Source organism: Apteryx mantelli, chromosome 10 (genome assembly GCF_036417845.1).
Source record: "Apteryx mantelli isolate bAptMan1 chromosome 10, bAptMan1.hap1, whole genome shotgun sequence".
Classification (NCBI taxonomy): Eukaryota; Metazoa; Chordata; class Aves; order Apterygiformes; family Apterygidae; genus Apteryx; species Apteryx mantelli.
The window spans coordinates 24643430-24666160 of NC_089987.1; the positions used below are offsets into that span (position 1 = coordinate 24643430).

Genomic DNA, 22731 nt, shown 5'->3' on the forward strand with positions numbered 1-22731 from the left:
CCAGTTCTGCTCCATCCCCAGTAACAACTCAAGGCTCAGAGCCTGGCAAGTCAGTGCCCATCCGTCTCTGCACCTCCCTGTTACCACTGCCCTCAAGATACTGCCTTGCATCAGCATCCTGCATCAGCCCAAGCAGCTGACAGCACAAGAAAAGCTGTTCCTGGGCCGGGCAGAGCCCTGCTTGGCTCCAGTGCTGCTCTCTCCTTGCGACAACCCAGGGCCAGGGCGCCTCCTTGGCCCATGGGACAGCTCAGCACAACAGAACCAGGAGGCAGTCAAATGTGACTCCTGCTCCTTGTTCTCCAAAACCAGCTTGGGGTTTGCTGGGAAAAAAAAGGGCCACTTGAGTGAGCTGTGCTTCTGGCAGACACAAACCCTCTGCCCCAGAGCCTGGCCCAGGCCACTTCTGGGCTCAGGGGTAAGGGCAGCCCCACTCTCAGGTCTTGCCTGCACCAGGTGGAGCACGAGAGCAGCTTTTCTTGCATGGAGGAAACAGTCACTGCCTGTTCAAGGAAAGGGACATTGCTCAGGAGGGCCTCACCACCAGAGAGATCAGCACAGACAGGACTGAGTTAACGCCCTCTTGTGCTGGACACCTGCACCTTTCCTCTTTAGGACAGGGAAAACCCATCCCAAATACATCCACAGGCAGACTACGCTGGGCGAAGTTTGTTGCGGTTGTTGCCACTCCTAACACAAAGTTGTACATAACCAGCAGCCAACGCAGGAAAGGCCAAGCGTGTGCAGGGCCCCCTTCCCGTGAAGGGCTGAGCCTGCTGCCTGGCGGTCAGTCGGGCAAGTAGCCATGGGCTAGCAACGCAGGGCACCAGGGCAAATGAGCACATCCTTCAACATCTGTCCACTGCTGGCAGACCCAAGCAGGCAGAAGATTCACCAGAAAAGCCTGATTTATTGTAAAAAACAAACAAACAAACCAAAATATGTCTCTCCACCACCCTGAAGCACTGTCCAGGCAAGTCACTGTGAAGTCCAAGCGACACACAGGCTGTAGTGGTACATGGTTCCTGCCAGGGGCTGCTGGAGCCCTGTTGCATGGATGGTTGTGGTGGGGCGTTGGTAGTGGGCAGGCTGGACACGGCAGTCTCATCATCAGCACTGGGGCCACCTCCAGGGTCTGGGCCTTGGTGAGTCCAGGGGTGGCCTGGTAGATTCCAGTCAGCTCCAGCAGTGTGGGTGGCCGACTGTGGGGCTCCAGCAGGTGGGGGGATGCTCTTGGGGGAATCCAGTGGTTCAGGCAGCTGATCTTGGCAGTGTAGGCAGTCCCTTGGGGGGCCCAGGTGGGCTCCAGTGGTGTAGGGGGTGACACAGGCAGGCTCTGACAGCTGAGGTGGTATGGGGGCCGCTCTGCAGCCGCTCAGGCAATCTGTGGGGGCTGCTTTTGGGGGGCTTAGGCCATGCAGGGGCCACTGAAGTAGTGTAGGGGGCTCAGGTGGTGTGAAGGCCCCTCGAGGTGGGGGGGCCTCTAGCAATATGGATGGGCTGCTCAGACACGACCTGGGGTGCTCAGGGGGGCTCTGGGAGGTCTCCGGTGATGCAAGGGGTTGCTCAGAAAGGCTCTGGGGGTCTCTGGCAGTGCAGGCAGCTGCTCGGGAGGGCTCCAGTGGGCTCAGGCAGCATGGGGCAGCTCCAGAGAGGTCTCCGGCAGCGCAGGAGACTGCTGAGGCAGGCTCTGTGGGTCTCTGGCGGTGCAGGGAGACGAATCCAGGGGGCTCCAGCAATACAGGGCCAACGCCGCTGGGCTTGGGGGTCTCCGGCAGTGCAGCCCCGGGGACCCTCTGTGCAGGCTCAGGCAGTAGAGGGGGCGGCCCGGCGCCGGGCAGCGCGCAGGAGGCTCTGCCGCAGCACGGGGTAGAGGCGGTGGCAGCCATCGAGGCCGAGGCGCAGGGCCTGGGCCCAGCTGTCGGGGGGGCCGCCTTGCCCGCCGCCCAGCAGCCCCGACACCTGGTTGAGGGAGGGCAGCAGGGCCACGGTGAGGCGGGCGGCAGCGCGGCGCTCCTCGGGCTCGCTGGGCTGCAGCAGCCAGGCGGCGGCGGCGCCGGGCGGCCGGCACAGGGCGCAGCCCACCGCCAGGTCGTACATCTCCACCCCGGCGTCGGCGAGCGCCAGCGCGGCAGCGCTGACGGCGGCGGCCAGGGCGGAGCCGCCGTCCTGCAGCAGCAGCGCGCTGACGGCGAGGCGCGCGCGCGGGTACCGCGCCAGCCGCACCGCCGGCTCCAGCGCCTCGCGCAGCGCCGCCGCCGCCTCGCGCTCCGCCTCGCGCCCCGCCGCCGCCCGCGGCCCGCGCCCGGCGAAGGGCGCGCGCCGGAACTCGCACACCAGCCGCCCCCCCGCCGCCGCGCCGCCGCCCGGCTCCGCCGCCGCCTCGCGCGGGCCCCAGGCGGCGCACAGCACCTTGGTGCCGCCGCCCAGCTCCACGTAGGCCGAGCCCTCCGCCTGGCTCAGCAGCCCCGCGCGCGCGAACAGCGGCCGCAAGGCGCACGGGTCCCGCGCCTCCTCCGCCGCCGCCGCCGCCGCCGCCTCCTCCTCCTCCGCCGCCGCCGCCCCCCCGGCCCCGGCCGCCGCCGCCCACACCTCCGGCGGCTGCGACTCCTCGGGGCCCCGCAGGCGGCGGTGATCCAGCGGCATCCTCCGGCCGTCCGCCCGCAGTGACGAGGCCGGCGCTCAGGAAGGGAGGGAGGGAGGGAGGGAGGGAGGAGCCGAGCCCAGCCCGCCCCGCCGCCCGCCCCCCCCCCCCCCCCCAAGGAGAGCCAGCGGCGCGCAGGGCAGGCGGCCTTTATTAGCTGAGGTGAAACCACCCGCGCCGGGGGGGTGTCGCGCTCCCCCCCGCAGCTACCAGGCGGCCGCGGGAGCCCCCCGACCCGCTCCCGCCGGGCCCCTGGCTCCCCCAGGGCCGGCACAGCGCTCCCTTCAGTTCTTCAGCTCCCCCAAGCGGAGCTTGGCAAAGTCCGTAGCCAGTTTCAGAGCCTCCTCCAGGCAGCCAACATTCTTGCCTGTAGCCTGTGCAGACACATCTTTCCCCCCGCCTTTACCGTCCATCAACGTAGACACCTCCTGCACCCACTGGCTGGCCTTCAGGCCCTTCTTCACTGTCTCCTGTACAGAAAACAAAACAAAACAAAAAAGCTCAACAGCAGAAGACAGGCTAGGAGCACGGTGAGACAGGGAAACTCTCTTCCATCTGCAGCTCCCAGGGTCGGGGGGGAGCTATGCCAGCAATCCCATGGCAAACATCCTGCCCCTGTGTCTGCATGACCACACTGAGTACTGGCTCTTCCTGCTTCTTACCCTCCATTCCTAGCTCTGACAAAAGGATACAAGGCCTCTCCCCCTCCTCTGACCTTGCAGCATGAAAATAATGCAAAGGCAAGAGATGGCAGCTGCTGAAAACCTGCATTTCTGGCCTTGCAATGTTAGAAACAGCTCCTCCAGCTGTTGGGTGCACCAAGGCTCAGAGAAAGGCATGCACGCACATGTGCACACACACGTGCACTCTCTCTGTGTTACCTGGGGTACTTGACACAGGCAGGTGATTCTGCCAGCTTCATTATCTACAGCGAAGAGCATGGTGGCAGTCTGGGGGGACTGAGTCTTGAAGAGCTTCAGAGATTCATTCAGCGCCTGTGGGACGACACAGTCATGTCAGCACATCTTCCACCCAGCACTGTGCAGCCATGATGAGGACAGTCTGCAAGTCCCTACAGAGACCAGAGTACAACCCACCAGCCAGTAGGGCATCTGGATTTGCATTAAAACAGCTAGCAGCACCCTGTGGTGCTTGTTCTCTCAAGCACAGGGTAACTTCACGTCCCCGGCTGTGGAAAAGTCAGGGCAGAGAGAGCCTGCTTCCCTGGTTGCAAGCAGCTGCTGAAAGCTGGGCACAGCTACCTGACTGTGCCCCCTCACAGCTGCAGGGAGAGGGGACTGAGGATCTGCTTTTATTTCTCAGTGTTCAGCTATCTGGGGACTTGCAAAATTCAAGGCTCTGCACCCACAAAGCAAATGAACCTGTGGTTTGGCAGTAAGTGTAATGGATAGAGGGGAAAATGCTGTGCTGTATTCAAGGGAGGTGGCGGCTGTTCTGTGGAGAGCAACAAGTCAGTAGGACTCGACTGGAACGTGAAGAAGCTGCAGACAATGCAGCCACACTGGAGAGACTAGGGAGACTGCCAGGCATCCTATTATTTCTAAGGAGAGAGTCATCCTTCGCTCTTGGGGACAGCGCAATGCAGCACAGAGCAGGCTCCCTAGTGAGCAAAGCATTGCTGCAGCAGTTGGCTACTAAACACATGGCTGCTCCCTTAGGCTGCCTGCACTGCCGTCCCCTAGGATACATCCTTCTGCCAGAGATATGCGCACAGAGCCGCATGCTCCGTGAAGCACTCCCATCGCCAGGGATAATGCCGCATTGGCACCCACTGTGACAACAATCCTGCAAACAAAGCAGCAGTTTCAACTCCCACACAGCTGCGAGCAGGAGTGCAGGCACCATGGAGATGGGGACAGCCAAAGAGAGCGGGTGGGAGTCTATAAGCAGGATCAGCTCAGAGACTCTGAAGCAGAAATTTAAGTGGGACATTAAAACTTGATAGTTCCAACCTCACAGCATCATCGGCCCCCGCCGCCTGTCACTTGCTAGGCTAAGCAGTGCAGCGCACACAAGGGAACGTTTATTCACAACAGCAACTGCTAGGAAAGAAACTTAGCTTCTGTGTGGAGGAGAAGGGAGGGAGCAAATTCATCCCTGGATGGAGAAGAACCTGAACTTTGCTGCAGCAGATACAATGCCCAGGAGCTGGGGAACAGCTCCGCAGTATCATCCTGTCCATATACTTAGTCTAGGACACTGTGTTCCCAGAGTTGACTTGCAAAAGTCACAAGCAATACAACTTCTATGGCTCAGCAGACCTGCTGTGCAGAGTTCTTGCAGCTTGCATTTCATGACTCCTTTTAGACGATTCTTATCTGGGACCCAATGCAATTTCTGCATGGCTCCCCATCCTCCACCAGGCCTAGAGGCTCAGCAAAGAGCCAAGACTCCCTCCAAAGCATTTGTTAACCCAGGAGGTAGGATGTAGAGATCATCACCATGGTCCTTCCCCCTCTTCAATAGCCACTGCTTAGGGCTGGCAGGTTGCAAACTGGCTCTGTAGCACAGCACTGTCTTCTCAAGTGAACAGAGACCATCCAGCTACCTCTCAGGCATAAAGTTGTCAGGGAGAGACCAGACCTTCCCATACCTTTGCTGAGGCACCATTTTCCATTTCCATGATGACCAGTGGCTGGTTAGGGTGACTCTCAATAACTTGCTTTGTCTTCTCCAGCACCTGAGAACAACAGCGTTCAGATGCTGAAGCATGCACATTGCATACGGACACAAGGACAACCTAGGTATAACCTCCCTGTAGCTAGAGGCTCCCCATGGTTCTCCCAACACACCCATGGCCCAGGCTCAAGCAGCCCCACACCACAGAGCCAGGAGTGAAATGTGCTGGCAGGTGCATGTGTGATCTGCAAGGCAGTAATACTGCTGTGAGTGGTGGCCCCTGCAGGAAAATCCAATGAGATCCAGGAAGAACCTCATACCACATGTACCCTGCACCCAGGCACAGGGGCTCCACTGTTAGAGCAGGAGCATCCCTTCTCCCAAGAGGTGCCGCAGGCCCTTCATGCAAGGGACCAGCCGTGGAGGCAGCTGTGCTCAGTGCAGCAGAAGCTCTTTGTCACAGAGCACCCTCATCACTTAACACTGTTACAGAGGGTGGGCCAACCTCCATGTCAGGGAGCAGGAGCCACAGTACAGCCAGCAGGTCTTGAGGAGAGAGCAGGGCATCCCCACTACTCAGTTCCCTTCTGTGCTGGGCCAAAGTGAAGCTCCCAAGAGAGGCCCCCCAGGCCCCCCAGACTGCCTTCGATTCCTGCACAGGGCTTACTCGTTTCTGGATGTTGGCTTTGCTTGCCCGGTCCAGGTCATCCATAACCTTCTTCAGTGCTTTAACAGCTTCTCTCAGCTCATCTTTCTGCCACTGTGGGATAATGGCAGTGGCCAGCATCTGCAAAACAGGAAAGGGTTGGGCAACCACAGCACAAGGTGGGGGCTGCCGCACCACTCTCATGAACCCCAAGTGCCTCGACTGGTAAAGCCCAGTAAGCTACCCCTCCCAATGCCCAACGACTTCAGAAATGAGGTGCTGGCTGTGGCATCCACAGGATGCAGAGCTTCTGCTTTGCTTGTGTTCTACAGGACAAGACTGCAGTCCACAAGCGATTACACCCATAGGGATAACTGAGACCAGGTGACCTCAGACACTACCCAGGGAGACACAGGAGCAGGAAACCGAACTTGCGCCTTGTTACCACCACTCACTGGTGGCAATCAAGGTCCCACTCACTCTAGGAAGGCAGAGCAGTGCCCCCATCCTCACCTCACTGAGATCTGCAATCTCCTTCTGCACATCCTTGTTGGGAGCTGTCTGGACCTTCACTTTAGCATCCAGGTCAGACAGCAATTTCTTGAGGCTGTCTACTTTCCTGAGGGCCTAGCAGAATAAAATTCAAGTTATGTTTTGCAGGGAGAGTAACCAAGCTGAGCTCTGGCCAGCAACATATGCTACAGTTCCAGGCATGGAGGCTCCTTGCCATTCCCACATTCAATGGAGAGCACAGTACCAAGGGCCTGAATAAATTCTGACACCTGCCACCCCCAGAGGACTCTAGATCTGCAGCCCACCCTGCAAATCAACATGAGCTTACCCCGCAGCCACCTGTGGGACCCACCCTACGCCCTTCTGCCCCAATGACACAACAGCTACAGCTGAGACTCCCACAGCTCCCTCCTCCAGCTGTGTCACAGACAGGGACTTCCAGCACAGCCTTCACCGACAGCAGCATCCTTTTCTGTGACCAGGCTGGTGGAGTTCGAGCCACAAGTCCCTTGGGCACTCATACTGATACTCCATGACACTGAGTTAACCCAGAAGGAATACTGGTCAAACTCTGACTGAAAGGAACCTTGGCACAGGGTTACCACATGGGTGTGCATGCTCCAGTGGTTTCCTGCAGTGCACAGATTTCACAGAGGATCATCTCCTGCCTCTCCCTTACCTTTCGAGCTTCGGCACCGGTGACTGCAACTATCCTCCGGATGCCTTTAGCAATTGCTTCTTCTGACACAACCACAAAGGGGCCAGCATGGCTGGAGTTCTGCAAGTGCCTTTGAAAAGAACCCAGACACGAACCCACAGGAGAGAGTTAAAAATCACTTATCTCAGCAGGTATCAGCATGGGAAGAAAAAAAACTACCCTGCAAGGAAATGCAGCAAGGGTGGAGACAGGACTCAACTCAGGCATCAAAAGTATAAGAGTGAAAAAAGGGTGGCAAGGACTATGTTCCCAGCGCTGTCAGAGACTGTATGTGTGGGCAGGGACAGTGTACAGACAGTTTCCCTGCCTGCAAGGGCTGATATGAAACATGGCTTTACTCAGGACAGCACACTGGGAACGCAGAGGCTTATAACCACCACCTCTAGCTCTGCCCCGTCTGTGCCCAGCACACGTTACAGCAGACTTCAGGAAATTGGACTCCACAGGGACTCCTTTTCACCCACCCCACTGCCTTCCACTGCCTCTCCAGATACTCACGTCCCTCCACAGAACTCAATAGAAGCGATGGAGCCTGCGGGGCCAGAGGGGTCAGCCAGCAGCTCTTCCACAGGGATGCCGATTGAGACCACACGGACAGGATCAGGGTAGGTCTCGTCAAAAACAGCCCGTAAGCCTTGGATAGCTTTGGCTGCTGCGAGAATGCAGTCCTTGGCATACACAGTCTGCAGAGGACAGGAAAGGGGTGCAGATAAGAGCTGGTCCTGCCAACTGTGACCAAAGGCCTGCATTCCCAAGGAATCCTGGCTTCCTCTGAAAGATCCTAAAAGGAAAGTTATGTGCCTCACAGGAGCTGCAGTTTGTTGAGCTGCAGGGATCCCAGACTGATTAACAGGTGCCCCATCTTCAAACTTACTGATACCAGTGCCTGTTCAGACCCCCTGCGCTTCTGCACATTCAGAGGTTTCTAACCACAAACTCCTGAGCAGAGTGGAGGGTTCCTTCCAGGGTCTGCTCTGAGACAGGGCTGGTGCTGGGCAGAACAACTCTCTCACATCACAGTGGGTCTGGATCACATCACTGTGAGCCCAGCCATGCTTGCAAAATTACTCTGCCAAATTTTCCTTGGCTCTCATAGCTAACACAACACTAGAGCAGGCAAGGGATTACTCCAGCTCTGGAGAGGCCTCAGAACCAGTGAATAGAGCAAGGTATCACTCAAAGCCCTCTGAGGTGATGCAGATGTGTGCACAATACTGCATCAGTAGCTCAGCAGACTCCTGCTGGGCCAAACTTCCAGCATCCCAGATCATCCAAAAACTTGATCCAAGGCATTTTTTTCCTGAGTACGTCTATATCCAGCCGAACACAAAGACTGAACACAGAAAGCCAGTCCGTGTGGGAAGAGCCAGTGGGAAATGGTGACCAAGGCAAAACTTATCTTTGCCCTGAAACATTGTGGGGAATGGCACTGCAACAAATGTAGATCCATGTTACACTGCACAGTTCAGTCACAGGGAGAGGAAAGCACTGAATGAATGGAGTTCACACCAGATTTCTTCTGAAAACTGGTGCCCCAGCCGTCCACTGAGGCTAGTTCAGACACTGTGGCAAGCCTGTGCATGGGTCTGCCAGGAAAAGAATGGGATCCTTCCTACAGGATCAGGGCAGGGAACCGACTGAGTACCATCTCAGCCCACAAGGCCCTTCTGAACCGGGCAGCCATACCCACCTTCGCTTCCTCGATTATCTGGTTGGCAATCCCTTCAACTTTCTTGATCTCCTGGGTAGACAAGGCTCCCTTGGCCGTGAAGTCAAACCGCAGCTTGTCTGGTGCAACCAGCGACCCTCTCTGGTCAGCCTCCCCCAGCACAGAGCGCAGGGCAAAGTTGAGGATGTGGGTGGCCGTGTGGTTGCTCATGACTGACCTCCGCCTGGTCTGGGGGAGGAAGCCACTGTTAAATGGGGCCTTGCAGCGCAGAGATTCTAGCAGGGGAAGCGGAGTTTACTGTACAGCTTCAAGAGAAACCTGAACCAGCTTGAGGCAACCAGAAACAACTTGTCACACCTGCTGCCCTGGAGCCTTGCCTTAGGGAGCAGGGCATTCCCCATCCAATTTGCACACAGCATTTCCCTGGATGTCCCCTCACTAGGACTGTCTGCAAAGAGGCCAAGGACGGACCAGGTCACAGACATTGATCTCCCCTCCTCAACAGGTAAAAGCACTGCAAGATGGGAGCCTTCCCTCTTGCTCCAGAGGAGCCCCTTCAGGGAAGGGAAATGCATTTTGCAGACTTGGGCTCAACCCAGCACTCACTCAGCAGGCTGAGCCTGCTAGAGCAATGTCTGGACTAGGGCAGCCCACCCAGGCTCTCAGCTGTCACCCCCAACCCAGTGGAGCAGCATACATGTTTCAGCTCCCAGTTGTGCCCTGAACATGATTCTGCTATGGACCAGCAAAAGCCAGTGTCTGTAGCTCCGAGCAGTGGGGTGTTATCCACCTTGCAGAAGGAGGAAGCCAGATCCCAGGCAGAAGGGCCACTATCCCAGCTCAACCGGAAGAGCCATGCTGCTTGCCTGCGCCATGTGCTGCAGGGAGAGCAAACTCTCATCTCAGAGCAGCACCAATGGAATGAAATGAGATAAAACCTTTCAGGGATGAGAGACGAAGCCATCTATTATACCGTGTCTTAACTCACCTCATCGATAGACAGATGGACTTGATCTCCTACTTTCAAGCTCCCGTAGAGAGTTCCTATGTGAAGCACATAGCCCCCTCGGACTTGCACATTCTTCACCGTGAACTCTGTTTTCTGTACAAAGAGGAAGATGCACTCAGTGAGCAGGTGAGTCAGGCCAAGAGGGGGACAGACAGTCCAGCCAGAGGCCTTGACTGCAACTGGAAAAGCCTCAGCTGAGGGAGAGCTGGACTGGTGTGTGTGATATGAGCAAGCTAAGCACCCCCAAGCATAGCATGCAGGGCTGCAAAGCAGAGAACTGAATGAAGGACAAAGTGGGGCACAGTTATGGGGCATGGCAGAGCTGAATGAGCTCCCCACCTCATGGCACAAAAGCACCATCCTTCAGCGCAGCTGTCCCAGCAGCACCACTGCAGGCACCTGCATCCTGGTGACAGCCTAACACTGCAGCGCAAAGTTTAGTGAAGCCGCCCAAGAAGCAGGGGAACAAACCCCAGCACACCTGTGCCATGCCACACCCCCAAGAAGGAAACCTGTGCGATGTCTGATGCCTGCCATGGACATGGAATTGCTAGAGCTTGCTTGACACCTTCTTCCTCTCTGCACACACCCGCCCAGGCCCCAGCTCAGACTGAGCCTAGCGACAGGCTCTCAAGCCCACTCACATCCTCCCCGCTGGCGTCGTCCTTGACCATGTAGCCCTCGTCATAGATCTGCCCACCCTGCTCAGCGTAGAAGCAAGTGCAGTCCAGTACTATCCCACACTCCTGGCCAGTGGACACTTCCTCCACAAACTTCTTCTCCCTGCGGATGGCTTTCACTGTGGCCACGAGGCTCCCAAAATCTGTCACCGGGAGGACAGGCAGTGTCAGTAGAATAGGAAAATCTTGCAGACACCATGTAGAAGCAGAACTTCATAGCAAAGGCTCCCAGCTATTGCACAAGCTCATGGCAGCTATACGCGTAAACAGGTGTAAAGAGGAAGAACTAGGGCAACATTTAGCTGGGGAAGAGGGAATCTGATTCAGTACTGTCCAAGGCAGGGAATGACATTTTCCACTCTTCCGCAATAAAAGCCAGCAGCATGCATGGCTAAGAGCCTGGGGCTTCCTGGCTCTCCAGCAAATCAAAGAATTAGCAGCAAGAGCAAAAACCAGCAAGTGGGCCAAGGACACTAACAGACCGAGGAACATCTGCAAAGTTGTGTGGCACTGGCAAGGGGCATGTAGGAAATGCAGACACTAGAGTGTGGAGACAGGAAGCTGCAGGGAAGAGGAGTCCCCTTAAGTCTCTCTGATCAGGTTGGCAGCAACTGATGCAAACAGTCCCTAGAGCAGCCCTTGAACAGTCTGCACTTCTCTTTCTCTGCTCGATTCATTACAAATGTGTTATTCACGTGCACGCACTTCTCCCACCTTCATGTCCCAAGGAAGGTGAACCCAGAGGGGCCCTTGTTGAGGTACATGCCAGGAAGACCTGACAAAGCAGCTTCTGCCTGTGAGACGTGTGATGTGTGAGGAAAGGTTTGACAGCAGAGGATGGTTCTAAGAAGGCTTTCTCATACCATAGGCACCACTTGGATCTGAAACATAGCTGTATTTTGGTGAGTCGTCAGTCACCTCCAGCCCTCGGGCCCTTAGCTCTTCAATGGCGTAAATGTCCAGCATGAGGAGGTCCTCCCCTCCAGCACCCTTGCCTTGGGATTTGAGCTGCAAATGAAAAGCACAGAAGTTTGAGAGAACCCACTTCAGCACTTGCTTGCACACACCAGCCTGGACACACACCTCTCACTCTCACATTCCTGAGGTCGCCTAGGTCAGAGCTATGCTCTGGGCAAACACCCACCATCAGCTGGAGTGCTCCCACCTCTTCTGGCTTCCTCTTCTTGCAGGCCGTTCCAGCATGCAGCCAAAGCAAGTCTGAGTCCAGCACAGGCAGGGCAAGTACCTGACCAGCTCATCCACGCCACTCTATGTTGCTGTAGCGCATGTGTCAGGAGACACACCCAAGCTACAGGCCTGATTGGACACTCTGCTCCTCAGATAGGGAGGCCCAGGACTTCCATGGGGACAAGGGAAGGCGCTCCCAGGACTTCACTAATTCTGTCTGAAGGCTGAGCTCTAGGCCACAGGCCTCACAATGTTAGTGCACAAACACAGCCCCAGCTGCACAGAAAAGGCATGTCCCATAGGCATGTGGCACTTGGGGTGTGAGTGTACACATAAGAAAGGAGCAGACTCATGACCACGAGCTTAAAGGAAGGGAATCTTCCTTGCCTCCTCTCAGACCAGCTCCCCCTGGAGCTGTTGTCTACCTGCGCGTTTTTCCGCTCTTCTTCAAAGCCCTCCATATCCACAACAAGGCCTTTCTCCTCCGCAATCAGCCCAGTGAGATCCACAGGAAAACCATAGGTGTCATACAGCAGCCAGGCAGTGTCACCTGCAGAGAAAAAACAGAGCAGGCAGCACTCCTGTTCCACGAGCCATCACTCCTTTCCCTGCTCTCTGACTGGCTGTCCCAACCAACTGGCTCTGTGCTATGGCAGTCAGTGGTTGGCAGGGTAGAAAACAAGTCTCTGGTGAACACGAACACCTGACAGGCTCTTCACTTGCAGTCTCAGGGGCAGAGAGATCACACTACCATGTTGTGTCTGGGCAGCTGCAGATCTGAGCAAGTGAACACAGACGGGAGAAAAGTGGGGTGGCCCTGCTCTGAGCAACAGGCTTTTGACTCCAGCTCTCAGCTCCCAGCCCAGCTGAGCCCTGACTCAGTCCCAAACGATAAGCACCTTTTGGCAAATCTGGAAAGGAGAAGTCACAGCCTTACCAGGGATGCTTTTACTGTCTCCCAGGCTCTGGATCTTCCTGTCCAGGATGCGACGTCCTCTGCTGAGTGTTTTCAGGAACTGATCCTCTTCTTCGTTGATGATGTCCTTCACCATATCTGGGTCCTTCTTCAGCTCAGGGAAGGCATCCCCCTGCAGACCCAAGAGGATTAGTCCTTCAGCATGGTGATCTGCGCATGCTAGCAAATACAGCGGAGTGGGAAGAGAACTTACCAGCGACTGCACCACAACATCAACCAGTGTAGCAAAGAAGCCCTTGGGGGCATTGAGCTTCTCATGGGAGTAGCGCACAGCCCGTCGGAGAATCCGTCTCAGCACATACCTAGGGGATAGCACAGTCCCTCACGCAAACATTACACCTCTGATTTATTCCCATCAGATCCTTCAGCATCCACCTACCAGCATCCCCTCCCAGAACCAAGAACACAGGGTTCTTCCCCTCTCTTCACATTTCTTCTCAAGTAACTGCTCACACCAGCAGCAAGACAAAGGTGAAGTGCCTGGCCTCAGCCCCGTTCCTCAGACTCACTAGGTGCCCAAAATCAGTCCTACGAGTGATGCCCACTGCACAGTGCCCCAGCCCAAACATCATTGCTTTTTTGACAGCAGCACTACTGCAAGTGGAGTTTTGTGCCTACCTGTCCATAATGATCCTTTCTAGGGGTTGATATAGTGGGAATGGTACTCACTAGAGCCCTCAGTGCTCACTAGAGCACTCAGACTGAAGTGTCTTCATCTTTTGGGGGACTTTGCTGCAGGGTTTTTTAAAGTGTCAAATACACTGCAGCAAACGCTCCTCTATCTACTGCTTTAGTGATGCTTTCAAAGACATTTCAAAGACACATGAGACCCCACTCCCCTCAGGGAAGCTGTGTTGAACAAAACAGAAGCAGCAGCACCATGACAGCTCCCTTCTTACCCTCTGCCAGTGTTGTCAGGTCTGCCCCCATCAGAAAGGGCCAGCGTGATGGTCCGTGCATGGTCAGCCAGCACACGGTAGGCCATATCTATGCCATCTGCATCATCAGCACCAACCTGTCCCATGTATGGCCTGGCACCAGTGCCCTGTGCAGAGAGAAGGCAATTGGCACCGGGGGGGGGATCAGCAATGTGGCAGAACTGCAGGGAAAGTGCCTTACAGGCCAGCCTTATCCCCCTTCCCAGGGCCACAGAGATGGCACGCTCCTCTTAGAAGAAGGTGAGCTGACATACCCAGGAAAGACGGAGAGCTGCTGGGCTCCGCATGGTGCCACAGCCTGCATTTGCAGGGCAAAAGGATGTCCAGGGCCAGGGGGAGGTAGAGTCAATTTACCACAGCATTAAGAGCCCAAGACAGCAGGGGTAGGGAGAGGGACAGAGTGAATGGGAATCCAAAGAGGAAAACATCTGTTTTGCGCACTGGCTCATAGTCTCCGGCCTGGTGATAACCTGCCCAGGCAAGAAGCCTTTCCAATTCTGTCATGTGGGAGAGGGTCCCAGCTTCCCTTTTTTGGGGTGTCTCTATCTCTACCCATGAGAAAGACACTGCTATAACAATGAAGTGGCTGCACATGGTGCAAGCCTTGCACCATGGGCCAAGGTCCTCACAGTCAGGCTTCTAGCACAACCCCACAGTAGGAAAACAAGAACACACTTGCTATGCCTAGCCAGTGGCTTTAACATATGGAAAGGTGGCCCTCCAGCTCTAACTGTAAAGCTCTGCCCCCCATCCCTCTGAGGGGCAGGAAGTATCTGAGCTCTTCTCTCCGAGTTTTCTCCAGTACAATCTGCAGCTGGAAAGCTCTGACGCTTCCATAGGAATAAAAACGTTCATACTTGCACAGAGGGCTCACAGCACTTGCAAGCAGAGGAGTTCCTGGCACTGGTAACACCCCTCCCCATCCAGGAAGACAGAGTAATTGCACATTGGTTCTGCAATGGTTTATGGCAGAGACCTCCTCTCTGCAGTGGATTTCTGCAGATCAGCACAACACCATGTTCCAGGTAGAAGTCTGAAGGACAAATTCTGTCTCTGGGTCTGGTGCTCAGTGGCACCATGTGCTATCTACCATGTGGCAAAAGGATGGCTCTTGGCCAGAACACCTCCCACCGTCAGAGATGACCAAGGGGCGCATGGTCAGGACAGCTCACAGGAAATATCTGGGAAAGCTGCACTGCTCATGTCCCTCATTCTCCCCTGGAAACATGCCCCAAGGCAGCAATCAGTGGGCCAGCCTGAGTTTCTACCCTCAGCAAAGTACAAATCTGCAGAGCTCACCACAGCTGGGAAAGCAGAGATCTGCAGACACCATCCCTGGCCAACCACCCCCATGCATCTCCCCGAGGGTCCAGGAAACAAGGGAACAGACGCAGCTGGGTCAGGCTTCAAGCCCAGACTCCTCTGTTCATACCTTTTGGATGGCTTCAAAGTAAGGAATGAAAAGGTCGGTATCGTAGTTGGACATCTTGTTCTGCAGCACGGAAACGAGCCTCTCCAGACCCATCCCAGTATCAATACTCTTCTTGGGAAGAGGTTTTAGACTCCCATCAGCTTCCCTGCCCAACCCCAAAAAGGAAGACAAGCCATTATGGATGGGGGCACTGCAGAGACATGCCCATCTCTCTTCTCACCTCCATGAGATTTTGTTCCAGAAGATTTATGAGACAGGCCCATACACAAATCACACACAAGGGAACTTTGATAAAACATAGTTAACAAGACCCTCAACAAAACCTAAACCCAGAGCAGGATGGCATCTCTTTCCTACTTAATCCCTCACTGGTGAGCTAAGGAAACATTCCTGATTTGCCCCCAAAGCCAGGTGTGACCAACCTCTTCTATTCAGGTCGGTTGGGGGACAGAACACTGCAAACCGCACAGCTCCTGGACAAAAAGGAATGGCTAGCAATTCCAATTCTGTTGACCTCGAGGGCCTGATGGGAGACAGGGAGACACTGAAGGGTGACCCTGAAGGACTGAATGAAGAGCCAGGCTCCTATGGGTGCTCCCTGGGTCAATGACCGTGTGCCCAGTCCCCAAGTGCCCCAACTGCTCTCACTTCTCAGTGGTGCAATACCAAAGTTCAGAAGCTTGCTACAATGCTTAAATTGCTGAAGGTGCTTGTAGGTACAGGAAAGAGGCTGTAGCAAACAACAAAGAGGCAGCTGGGTCAGAGGGCTGAGAGAGTAGCCAAACAGCTAAGTTGGGCTGAAGGCTGACAGGAGAGAAGGTTTGTGGTTAATGGGACTCTTCATGTCTAATGAGGAGCAGCATGGAAAAATGCAGGTCCCAGGACTCACAATTCAACTGCACTCCCCATTCAGCAGTGCAGAAGAAAAATGTGCAGAACTGTCAAAAACGTGGTCTTGTGATAGGAGCTGTCACTAACTGCACAGCCTGAGCAACCTCCAATGCAAAACCAGAGCCACCTGGAGATGCAGGTCTCACTCACCTATTGAACTGTATGAACACCAGGTTCCAAATCTCCAGGACATTGGGGTCATCCTGATTGACCAGGTGCGAGGCGTCTCTGTCCCCAATCCGGTCATAGTGGATCTCACTGCAAGGGCCGCAGGGGCCCGTGTCTCCCATTTCCCAGAAGTTATCCTTCATATTGCCAGGCAGAATCCTACTCTCAGCCAGCCTGTAATGAGAAACTCCTGTTGAACAACAGAGACTCATGGCAAGGCAGGAATCCCCTGAACTGAGGACTATACCAAAGAAATCTCAGTTCAGCAGTTCCCTGAATGGGCAGAAGAGTGGTCAGGGTCCTGAGAGAGACCAATCCAAGAGCCTAACTCCCAGGATCCTACCACCCAGATTCCTTGCTGAGTAGGATCAGGCAAGCACCTGCACCTGGCACCTGCCTCTGGTGGAGGCAGAGGCCTACAGAATTTCTCCATGAAGCCCCAGTCAGGAACACAAGTGGATATCTGACTTTAACGCATGTCTACACATGTCTAGATCTGTGTCACGGGGTCCACAGCAGGTTTCAGAGGGGGCAACAGCCACAAGAACAAAGGCGTTTCATCGCTACATCAAACTTTGGCACACCCACAGCTTGACTGCTAAGTGCAGTTATGGTTTCCACATCTCAAGGACAATGAGGCAGAGGTATAGAAAGAACAGAGGAGGGCAACTAAAACTACCTAGGGGTGGAACTTCTGCTTTACAAAGAGAAGTTAGAAATAGGAATAGTCTTCAGTTTGGAGGGGAGAAGGCTGAGGGTAGACTGTGATTGAGAGTTACAAAAATCCAACAGGCTCAAAATAGGATCAGACACAAGCTAGAGGAGCAAGTCCCTAGAGTATAAAGGGAATAGAAGGGTATCCCTCTGTAGTGAGAACACCTGCAGAAGATCTGATGAGGAGTCAGTGACTGGCAGAGTACATGATAGCAGGCCCAGCACGTGAAACTACACACTGACCAAATTCCCATCAGGGCCAGGCATGCATATTCCATTTTGTCAACAATGTCTAGCTGCTTCCCAGCCAGTAGCTACTCAAGCTTAGCACAGCTGAGATAAGGAAATAGTTCCAGTAGATTTAAGAAGCCCTCAGGATACAACGAGTGGAGTCCCGCCTGGGCGTCCCACCCGTGCATCCGATCCATGCCTCCAGCAGCTTCCCATCAGCGACTCTTCCGCGCGGTTCCCGGGGCTCCCCGTGCAGCTTGGAGTGAACATCCTTTATTAAATCTATCCTGTTTAACCCTTCATGAACTCTGAGTGTCTCTTTTTGCTGGTATCCGACCCTCCCTTGACCGCCTGGTGGTCACACCCTCTAACATCCTTAATCCAATAACAGCAGATGGAACGGGGAGGAAAACAGAGTGCAGACCACAGCCAGACCTGTCTACTCTCCTTGAACAGCATCTCCTCCTCCTGCTGTCAGAGGCAGCACACTGGAATGGACAGATTGTTGGTCTGACCTAGTGGGGCACTTCTTATGCTCTTAAGCTTATACAAGAGATTTTGAAACGAAAGATCTAGGTCACAGGTCTTAGCCTCTTCCATCTAATACCAGTGCTTCCCTTTGGCTTTGCAACTCCACCACCCTGCAAACATTATTTGTGACATGCCAATTTTGCAAAACTTCCTGTTACAAGTACTCTGCCACATAAGGCATGCCACCGTTCTCTGAACAAAGGCAAATGGTTGAATAAGTTGAGAAAAATTAGAGATTTCTTGATGCGAGGGAGCACCTGTCAAGACAAAGCTGGTACTTTGAGTGTCTGAACACAGGTCTCTGATGCTTTCCTTGGTTTAGATTTCCTCTCAGTTCAAACCCACCTTCCTCAACAGTATTGACCTCTTGCACCTGCTGGCTAAACTGGGCAGAGCTACCAGCGCTCAGAAGTGCACCCATGCTGGGGGCAAGCAGGCCCAGAGACATCTGGCCCCCTCAAGCCACAAAAGAAGCCTCCAACACTGCCCAGCTGATACTTTCCCTATTGCTCATCAAAACATGCAGCTTTCTTGCTTGAAGGACCTTACCCCAAATCCAGCCAGATCTGCTTGCACTCCAGGTCTGGCTGCAGTCCTGCTGCTTCATTTCCACCAAAGTAAGTGACATAGAGTCTTTCAACAGGGATGCCAAATTCCTTGGTGAGAAGATCCAGAGCCAGTTTACAAGCAAGTTCCTGCAGAAGGAAAGATGAGGTGAGCAAGTGAAAGCAAACAGAGCTTCTCTACAACACGCAGTACCTGCCCATGCAGAGTACTGGCTGCTGTACCCACTAGCTGACTACGATCTACCCAGGGAGTCTCTGAAACATGTAGAAACCTTCCATGCCTGACTTAGGGCTATTCAGAAGATCAGAAAACTAGCCTGTGCACAACATTTCAGCCAAGTCTCTCCAGAGGTCTCCCTGTGCTATCAAATCTACCAAACAGGAGCTGGACCAGAGCAGCTCTCTACAAAGGAGACAGTCAAGAACTTACAGACTTTTGTTATAAGAAATATGCAAACTAATATATGCAGTGCACAAGGAACATCTCATATGGCTTTCCAGACGCAGCCGAATTAGCCCCTAGCAGGTTCTCTGACTAAAAAAAGGCCTTTGAAATCTGCTGTTACACTGTATTCTTAACATCCCCTTTGTGAAGTTGAACCCTCCTCTAGCAAGAAGTTTGGGCAAGGACATCATCATGTTATGATCACTCCTGTTTGAGGTCCATCATAGTCACAGCATACGCAACTTCCCATGGCTCCAGGGCAGCCACTAAAACCTCTACCTGAAGACTCCAAACAAGCAGCGATAATATAAACAGCTTTGTAAACACTAAGTAATTAATCTCAAAACATCCTGCAGGGTGGGGTTTTTCCTCCATGCTCATTTATTCCAAAGGAGCCCAATGTGCCTTGGGAGCCTTTGGAATCACTCTGAGTCGAGGTATTTTCTTTCCTCTTGGCACATTTGTAGGACAAACACTCTGCTAAATTCATGGAAACATGCAACTTTGCGCAAAAAATTCAGAGCTGCCAATTTTACCTTGAAATAATCCCCAAAGGACCAGGACCCCAACATCTCAAAGAAGGTGTGGTGGTAGACATCCTTTCCCACGTCATCCAGGTCATTGTGCTTGCCCCCAGCTCGGATGCACTTTTGCGTGTTGGTAGCTCTGTTCAGTTTAGCGAGTGGGTGTGAGGGGTCAATAGTATTGAGGAAGATGGGTTTGAACTGAGAGGAAAAAGAGGAGAAAAAGCTAAATCAAGGAAAACATCACAAGCTCATTTTCAAATGTTGCAAGCAACAGCAAGGCAGTGAGTGTTATCCACCTCATGATATGTCACCAGCCTGGACATACCTGAGGTAGTATTTAGAAACACCAAGCCTGCTGTCTCCTGCATGGAAGAAGGTGCAATACTGCCTATAATCCAGCACACGCACATGTTCCTGGAGCACACCAAGCCCCAGGACTTCCAAAGGGACTGAAAGTAGCCAGATTCCCAGTTGGCAATAAAGTCAGCGAAAACTGTGTGCTGACCTCCTGCAGAGCATTTTCAGCAGCCCAGCCCCAACCACTCATTAAAAAAGTTATTAGTCATTTGTGCCAGGATTCTTCATGCACCTATTTGCAGCACCAGCCATAGTCCAAAGGGTCAAGGAAGGGATACTGGCAGTGCTCCCATGGCTGCACAGTCAACCCAGTGGACACAGGAACCTCTCCCAGTGTTTCTACCAACTCCGCAACAGAGCAGGGGACTCCAGCAGATGCACCAGCCACCTCTTTATGACGAGAAAGAGGATCATGAAAACAGCAATGACTTTCCAACAATACATAGAAGAGATTGCTAGTTTGTTTAAAAACTCTGTCTTCAGGATACAAAGGGGCAAATCTTAACCTCACTAAAGTGAAATCAGAGCAATGCGAGCAAGCTCGGCCCAGAGACCAGCCACTGAAATGTGAAGAGAGGACTGAATTCCCTGCAAATTGAAATGTTTACAGGGCCAGTCACACCTGGAGAGGGGTCACCCAAGAGGAGAAAGGCAAATGCATTGCCATCCAAGAAGCTGCAAGAGGCTTTAGCCTCCACCTAGAGCTTAACAGACTATTGGTAAATTCAGACATCCAGGAGGAGTTTATTACAAAGAAGTGGGCATTCCAAAAGCTCTGCAAACAGCTTCATAGCTTTCAACTGCTACAGGCAATGTTCATAAGAATCACAGTACCAGAGTGGGAATCCTACCTGATTCATGCCAGCATTGGCAAAGAGCAGTGTGGGGTCATCCAGTGGGATTGTAGAAGAAGAGTGCACATAAGTGTGCTTGTTTTCCTTGAAGAAGTCAATAAATCGTTGCCTGATCTGGCTAGCTGTTAGTGTAACTTCCATCTTAAAGCTGCAAGTCACAGCTGTCAAAAGCAAGTGGAAGGGAAAGCAGCCAGGCCTTGGTGCAATCTGAGGGGACAGCAATGAACAAGGCTCTTACATCAAGACATCAAGTTGTCAACTCAAGCAGTAACATCAGGATCACTGCCTATATCTCCTAAAAGGGTTTTCCCACATTAACAACTACTCTCACTGACTCCCCAGTTGAACCATCAGTCTGCCCCAAATGGTGCTGATCCAAAATCAATCCCCCCAACCTCCCAAATTTCTAGATTTCTAGCTCAAATTACCTGTCTTTTGAAACCACGTGTTTGAAGATACCAAGTTCACCTGGATACTGAGCCATCAGTCAGAGACTGTGTCTGCCTTGCCCTATCCCTGGGGAGAACTGCTAAGTCCTAAAACCATTCAAGGTGAACAAATCATAGGACCATAGAATGGTTGAGGTTGGAAGGGACCTCTGGAGATTGTCTACTCCAACCCCCCTGCTCCAAGCTGGGTCAACTGTAGGGACGCCTGGAAACCTCCCCAATGCGCAATCACATTGCCTCACCCACACCAGTGACGGGAGATGGTTTGGAGATGACCAGCTCCCGCATATTGTAACCGGTACTTAGCACCGTCCTCCGCCTCTGAGAGAAGCGGGAAGGAAGGCATCTCCCAGGGGCCCGGCAGAGGAGCCGGCACCACCGCCCGCCTCCCGGGGAACGGCCCCCCGGCCCGCGCAGCCCCGGGCGGCAAAGGGTGGCCGCGGGGCAAGCCCAAACACCGACGACTCCCGGAGCCGCCGAGAGCCCCGGCAGAGGTCCCGCAGGCCGCCGCAGCCGCTCGGGCCGCCACGGCCGGGCCGGCAGCCGCTGACAGGGGCAGGCTCCCAGCACGCCTTGCGGCGGCCGCCCAGCACGCTGCGAGCCCGGCTCGCGCCCAGCGGCGCTGCGCGGGCCGCGAGTGCCCTGCCGCCAGCACCCTATCCGGCGCGGCTCCCACCCTACCTCCGCGCCCGCCGCGGGCCCTCGCTCCGCACCACCGGCCTCGCCGCAGCAGCCACCCCGCCCCCGGCGACAGCGCCGGGCGCCCCTCCCCGATTGGCTGCCGGGGCCGTCGCTCAGAAGCAGCCCCGCCCCTTCTCTTGCCCGACCGAGGGGCGGGGCGCCCGCTGGCTGATGCAATGGCGGGACATGTGGCCACGTGACGGGGCCGGGCGGAAGCTGGGCGGAGCGCCGCTGTTTGAGGCGCGGCAGCGCTGCCGCAGCGCTGCGGGCGGCAGGGGCTGGGCTGGGCTGGCGGCCGCGGGTTGGCCAGCCCACCACGGGGCAAGGGGAGGGGCCAGAGGGGCCCCGCCCCCTCCCCCCCCCCTCCGCCTTCTTCTGTGCGGGCGCGGTGACCCTGCATTACGGCAAGGCCTTGGCGAGCCCAGCGCGGGCCCGCTCTGTTGTGCGGGCCTGAGGTGTTGTCCCCTGGCGCCTGGGGGGCGACGGGCTGCTAGAAAGGCTAGGACCAGGAAGGGACCAAGGGGGAGAAAGAGCCAGGGCAGAAAGGGTGGACTGGGTGGCTGCCAGCAGTGATCAAGGCCCTCCTTGCCTGCCTCTGTGGGTCAGCGCGGCAGGGCTCCCTGCATGGGATGTAGTGGTTGTAAAACCTCTGTGCAGGTCTGAGGGGACCAGTTCATGAGTAAGACACACTGCGGTTGTTCAATATGTGGCAATCACACTCAGTTCGTGCAGCCAGGGAGCTGCAGGTAATGGAGGTACACAGCCTGAGACAAAGAGGCAGTGTTTATAAGCTAGAACTGGAGAGGCTTGACATAGAGGAAAAAAATTCACTGTGAGGATAGTCAGGCATTGAAAGAAGGGCCCAGAGAGGCTGTGGGGTCTCTTTCTGTGGAGGTTTTTGAGACCTGACTGGATCAAGCCCTGGGCAACCTAGTCTGAAGTCGGTGCTGAGCCAGCTCTGAATGGGACTTGGATTTGAGCCCTCCTGATGTCCTCTCCAATCTTAGTGGTCATGGGGTGCTTCAACAGCATGGGGATCTTGAATAGATTTGTCTCATCTCTTCCCCACAGTGACCCATTTGGCCCCTTTTGGAACCTCTCTGCCTTCAAGCTGTATTTCTGGAGCCATGATCTGTTTGCTGGTATGTCTGCACTGCTGTCTGGTTTGCCCTTGGTTGCCATTGCCTTGGCCAACAGTTGGCCATTTCCAAAGGTCACTTGCTGCTTGGGTTCCTCAGGTCTGTGCTTGGCTGATATGCAGCCA

General features: G+C 54.6%; 2 protein-coding genes across 2 annotated transcripts; both read right to left on the reverse strand.

Moving 5' to 3' along the window:
- Positions 1-890: 890 nt before the first annotated feature.
- On the reverse strand, positions 891-2688 carry EXOSC6 (exosome component 6). The gene has a single exon (XM_067302944.1). It carries the CDS (start codon positions 2644-2646, stop codon positions 1807-1809), a length of 840 nt encoding a protein of 279 aa, XP_067159045.1. The 5' UTR covers positions 2647-2688; the 3' UTR covers positions 891-1806.
- An 89-nt stretch (positions 2689-2777) lies between these two features.
- Positions 2778-21541, reverse strand: AARS1 (alanyl-tRNA synthetase 1). The gene is made up of 21 exons (XM_067302787.1): positions 21468-21541; positions 20335-20544; positions 19136-19324; positions 18138-18283; positions 16095-16286; positions 15054-15198; positions 13583-13728; positions 12877-12985; positions 12645-12795; positions 12133-12257; positions 11383-11527; positions 10484-10662; positions 9819-9932; positions 8852-9058; positions 7660-7844; positions 7123-7231; positions 6444-6557; positions 5952-6071; positions 5259-5345; positions 3526-3639; positions 2778-3114 (listed from the first exon to the last, which is right to left on the reverse strand). Exons 2-21 carry the CDS (start codon positions 20476-20478, stop codon positions 2929-2931), a joined length of 2907 nt encoding a protein of 968 aa, XP_067158888.1. The 5' UTR covers positions 20479-20544; positions 21468-21541; the 3' UTR covers positions 2778-2928.
- Positions 21542-22731: the final 1190 nt, after the last annotated feature.

What these genes read in the sequence shown, in the direction of transcription:
- AARS1 (XM_067302787.1), bottom strand. Translation starts at nt 20,478, where the DNA reads ATGGAAGTTACACTAACAGCTAGCCAGATCAGGCAACGATTTATTGAC. An exon ending in CCTGACAACACTGGCAGAGG is followed by an intron (nt 12,986 to 13,582) that starts GTAAGAAGGGAG and finishes GCTATCCCCTAG; the next exon opens with GTATGTGCTGAGACGGATTC. An exon ending in AAGAGCGGAAAAACGCGCAG is followed by an intron (nt 11,528 to 12,132) that starts GTAGACAACAGC and finishes TTTCATTTGCAG; the next exon opens with CTCAAATCCCAAGGCAAGGG.
- EXOSC6 (XM_067302944.1), bottom strand. Translation starts at nt 2,646, where the DNA reads ATGCCGCTGGATCACCGCCGCCTGCGGGGCCCCGAGGAGTCGCAGCCG.